Source organism: Aspergillus pseudonomiae (genome assembly GCF_009193645.1).
Source record: "Aspergillus pseudonomiae strain CBS 119388 unplaced genomic scaffold BDV37scaffold_115, whole genome shotgun sequence".
In the NCBI taxonomy this organism is placed as follows: Eukaryota; Fungi; Ascomycota; class Eurotiomycetes; order Eurotiales; family Aspergillaceae; genus Aspergillus; species Aspergillus pseudonomiae.
The window spans coordinates 1-4,642 of NW_022476107.1; the positions used below are offsets into that span (position 1 = coordinate 1).

Here is a 4,642-nt window from a genome sequence, read left to right on the forward strand (position 1 = left end):
CAAAAAGACCGTAAGAAGAAAAAGAAAAAGAAAAAGAAAAAGAAAAAGAACAAGAAAAAAGCCCTTTCCAATGTATCAAATCACCTGCACCCATGTTCTCCTCAGGTCCCGACATACTGGAACAAAGGCCTCACCGTCACCACTTAGTACGCAATCTGGAGATTGGGAAGTGAGAAATAATAGAAATATTATTAATAAAAAAATTCCAAAAAAAAAAAAAAAAATTAAACACTGCCGCCTCCCACAGTGTACGCTACGATTCTGCGTCTTTTTTTTCCGTGTATTTTTAATTTTTTAATAATAATATTTAATTTTGATCTATTATTTTTTTTATTTTTTTTTATTATTCTCCTAATTTAGCTTGAGCCAGGGTTTCAGCCGCTATTCATGGCCTATGGTTAGCATCGACCACCATCCAGAACGGCTGTCTGCAACATCATGCGTCCCACTGATATCTTTCCCTTAACTTGCCGCTCTTGCCCCGTCCTATCCTTTACTTATATCGTGTGCTTTTCCTCTGCAGATCTCCATGCGATAAAGCAAGCATTCAATCCACTCTTGCCCTGGTGGCTTCATTCTCCTCGCTTCACATTTCACCCACGAACCCTCCTCCCTCAATCACTATCGTCCTCAATTCTATTCTTCTGTTGTCTTGGATTGTTCCCCTTTTCCCCTTCCAGAGCTACCCCACTGTTGAATCGTTAAAAGGGCCGCTGGTCTCGCTGTCTTGTTTTCTGCTTTCATCCTCCCTGAGATCTCCATTCCTGTCCATTAAACGACTACCAAACGCCAAAGATTTCCTCCCAAGTGGGCTACAACTTCCTCTACATATTCACTCAATATCTCTATCTTCGACTACCTTTTGCCGTCTTCTAAAGGAATCTATTCCTTCGCCTCCAATAAGTTCCATCTACCCCGCTACTGATCTGGAGCACTTGCTTCCGGGTTTGAGCGCTACAATACCAGACAGGCCAGAAAGAGATACCTAGCTCTGTCGTAACATTCTCCTTGCAAAGTGGCTACATTGCTTTCCTGCCTTACTTCAAAGGGTGCCACCTTACTCTCCACCATCAAACACAACATAGGTGTAGCTACAGTGAGCATGGTTCGCGGCCAACTGCCCTCTCCGCCTCACTCAGACGGACATCCCACTCCTGAACCTCACCGGGAAGGCTGCGGGATCATCCACCCATTATACGCACACGACGACATACTAGGAGCCGGAATGACCATGGATCATACACAGCAGGCTGTGGTAAGCATTCAGAGCTAGAATTACCACTTTGTGCGCCACGCTGACCTCTGCCAGGCTTTCGAATCATCAAATCCCCCGCGGTATCTTGCCAACAATGGTTACTTACAACAACCGGTAAGCACTTTTCTTTACTGGCATTTTCCAGTAGTTTTGTAAAGTCGTCTGTTCTCAGGCTAATCCCTTCTCAGATGCCGGCCCATGGCATTCAAGTCAACACACCGCCATCTACCTCGGATGACTGCATTGTCTCAGAGCGGACTTCATCCACCCCATGGCCTCAAAGGCCTGCCAATCGTGGAAAGGCAAAGAGTGGCAGAGGTAGTGGTGGTCGTAAGCCCAAAGCACTGCATGGCAGAGATGGCCCCTCGATACCCGGCCCGTTGAGCGAGTTGACCAAGCACCTGGCCCATATCCCCATCAGGGATATGGAAAGTTGGGTACATCGACCCATTGAGGTCCGTCGCCAGGAAGTCACCAAAAAGAATGGTAAAGTTGCCAGGCCTATGAATTCCTTTATGCTCTACCGCTCGGCATATACTGAGAGAACCAAGAAGTGGCTGGGGCAGAACAATCATCAAATAGTGTCAGTGGCTGTGGGCCATAGCTGGAAGTTAGAGCCACCAGAGATTCGCAATAAGTTTGAAGTCCTAGCGAACATCGAAAAGAAGAATCATGTCAAGGCGCATCCCGGTTACAGGTTCTCTCCAAAGAAGGACCATCGAAGAGGCGATGACCGTCGCAACAGCCGCCTGGACCACACACCTGACTCTAGTCCTGGCTTGGGGCAGACTCCCCGTACCATGAGCACATCAGAAATGGGGAGCGGATGGGGCAGTCGTGACTCAACCCCTATAGGTTTTATGGAGCATGGCATGCCCGCTGGTTATCTCAGCTCTTCCTGGCAGACAACCAACCCCGGTAGGCCAGCTCCAGGCATGCTGCCTCCCTCACCACCAGAGCCAACTCAGTACCTCCAGCAATCAATCCATCAGAGTCTCATGGGCTCCCAGGTGGAAGATGTCCGCTTTAACCGAGTTGACATGCAAGATCTTCAATATTCTTCTTCGACAGCTTTGGCTGGCCTACCAGGTGCTACTCACCATGAACTCCTTCAGCCACAGACCTCTGTTCCTACACCAGGAGCTGGTGCCGATGGTCAGCTAGATCCACAGCTGCTTGGCTTCCAGGGCAATCCGAGCAATGGCGGGGGAAGTCAACCCTATGGCAATACTCACTACCATACCATCTGGCAAGACTCGCATGCAAGCAACAACTACGCTGCAGCCTCGTCGCTACCGCCGACCACGGTACCCTATGTAGCTGGCGCGGCTTTCACGCCGGGCATGCAACCGATGGTGGATGGTCGCGAGGCGTGGGAGTCAGGCCATGACGGGACCATGGACACATCCGGTACAGAGTTTGAACATTGGATCAATCCTCAACCGGCTGCATTTTAGGGATGACAGAGATCTATTTCGAATCCCATGACGAATGTGATGAAAGCGACGAGCTCGACGAACTTCTTGATGGAGATGTACGTCGTCTTTGTTCTCGGATTGGCTCTCTGATTAAATTGAACATCTTGATACTGGAGTTCCAAGGCGTACAGATCTAAATGACTTAGTGATATCCCTTCTGGAGGCGGTTTCTTTGTTTCTAATGTATCTTTTCTTAATCTTTTCTTAATCTCGCCGATATTGATTCCCAGGGGTGGCAAACTGTTGGCTCTGATTATGTATGATAGCTCTTTGTCAATCGTTCACTCGCATAGAGTTGCACCGACTTTTGTGATTCAGATATACCAATTCATATCTAATAAATTCTACGTCATGTTTCTAATGATTCCCTATGTAATCGTCATATCTTAGATGTAACAATTGTGCTTATCTCGATAGGATCGAGACTTTTGATGAGGATCTCTGAAGGGTGGCTTTGAATTGCACTCCAAGCTTTGATTCACGTCGAGTCGCATTGTTATCAGCAGTAATGACCATTTCGTGTATAGGTATATATTCTCCGCAGCAGAGATGGAAAGGGCTTGACAATAGCTAATGCTGTCTCCCATATTCGATTGCTAAGCTTTGCTCTTACATCAATTCTCCAATCACAAATAGTCCAAGCCACATCTCTATTACACCTACAATTTTAGTATTTATTAAAAGTAGTCAATGACAGCAAGCTATTGAATTGTTGTACTCTGATGATTAGAAAAAGTCTTGGCAAACGCGAAAGAAAGGTGCATCACGTGAACCGCATTTTCGGAGATAGCGCTGCAAGAGGGTTGTTACTTGATATTCAACATTGATTATTTTTCATGCCCAAGGCGATCCAAAAAGTTCCATCAGAAGAACCTAGAAGGACTGACGCACGCGCTGTACGCGACTGACTCAACGTGCAACGCCGAGAACCATACAATACACATCCAACCCAACATCAAGCAACATCCCCACCAAAGCCAGCAACAATATACAACGCAAACTACTATACCCATAACTACACCTCCCTATAGCCCCAAACGCTCATCACAATCTGCACCATGTACGGTGAACTCGGCAACAAATTAGTCCGTCAAATCCGGCCCCCTAAACTTCCCACCAAACAAAACCCCCCTCCAACTAACAAACCAACTCAGGTCCAACACGCCAAACGCACCCAATCCCTCGCCCACCTGCCCCCTTACCAAACCGAACTCGTCCGCTCCGTCGCCCGCGAAGTGCGCGATCTCGACCGCGATGTCAACCACCTCCTAACCCCCTTCTCCGGCTCCTTCAACCCCTCCCAACAGCCCGCAATCGCCTGCGCCCTCCTCGTCGACCACCTCTGCATGCGCCGCAACAAGCGCTGTCTCCTCGCGTACCACCGCGTGCGCACCGAGAAGCTCGAAGAACTCTGCTGGACGGGCATCGACGTGCTCGAGCAGCAGGCGCCCTCGGCCGCGGAGGACGGCGCCCAGACTGTTGCTAGCTCACAGAGTGGGAATCATAGCTCCCTGAGTCCCGAGGAGGAAGAATATTTTCGGCAGTATAGTGATATGTTGGCGGCATATAAGGGGCAGTGGACTGATGTTGATCTTACGGGGGCGTTGGAGCCGCCTAAGGATTTGTTTATTGATGTTCGGGTTCTTAAGGATGCGGGGGAGATTCAGACGGAGTATGGGTATGTTCTTCTATTTTCAGCCCTTCTTTCTTGGTATTTTGGGAGAAGGGGAAACTAGTGGGGTGAGAGCTTGGTGCTGACTTCTCTTATAGGGTTATTAACTTGACGAAAAATAGTCAGTTGTATGTGCGACAGGGGGATGTGGAACGGTTGATTGCGCAGGGATTCTTGGAGCGGTTGAGCTGATGGTATGCTGGTTTTTTTTTTTTTTTTTTTTTTTTTTTTTTTTTT

The 4,642-nt window shown here is 48.1% G+C and overlaps 2 protein-coding genes across 2 annotated transcripts; both read left to right on the plus strand.

Annotated features, from left to right (window-relative positions):
• Positions 1 to 904: 904 nt before the first annotated feature.
• Positions 905 to 2,850, plus strand: BDV37DRAFT_24225 (HMG-box domain-containing protein). Its single transcript, XM_032081294.1, has 3 exons — positions 905 to 1,255; positions 1,310 to 1,369; positions 1,444 to 2,850. The coding sequence occupies exons 1-3, from the start codon at positions 1,103 to 1,105 to the stop codon at positions 2,710 to 2,712; spliced, it is 1,482 nt and encodes a 493-aa protein (XP_031935944.1). The 5' UTR covers positions 905 to 1,102; the 3' UTR covers positions 2,713 to 2,850.
• Positions 2,851 to 3,791: 941 nt separating this feature from the next.
• On the plus strand, positions 3,792 to 4,597 carry BDV37DRAFT_275921 (DNA replication protein PSF1; the record flags this gene model as incomplete). The annotated part of the gene is made up of 3 exons (XM_032085475.1): positions 3,792 to 3,818; positions 3,888 to 4,411; positions 4,504 to 4,597. 3 exons carry the CDS (start codon positions 3,792 to 3,794, stop codon positions 4,595 to 4,597), a joined length of 645 nt encoding a protein of 214 aa, XP_031935945.1.
• Positions 4,598 to 4,642: the final 45 nt, after the last annotated feature.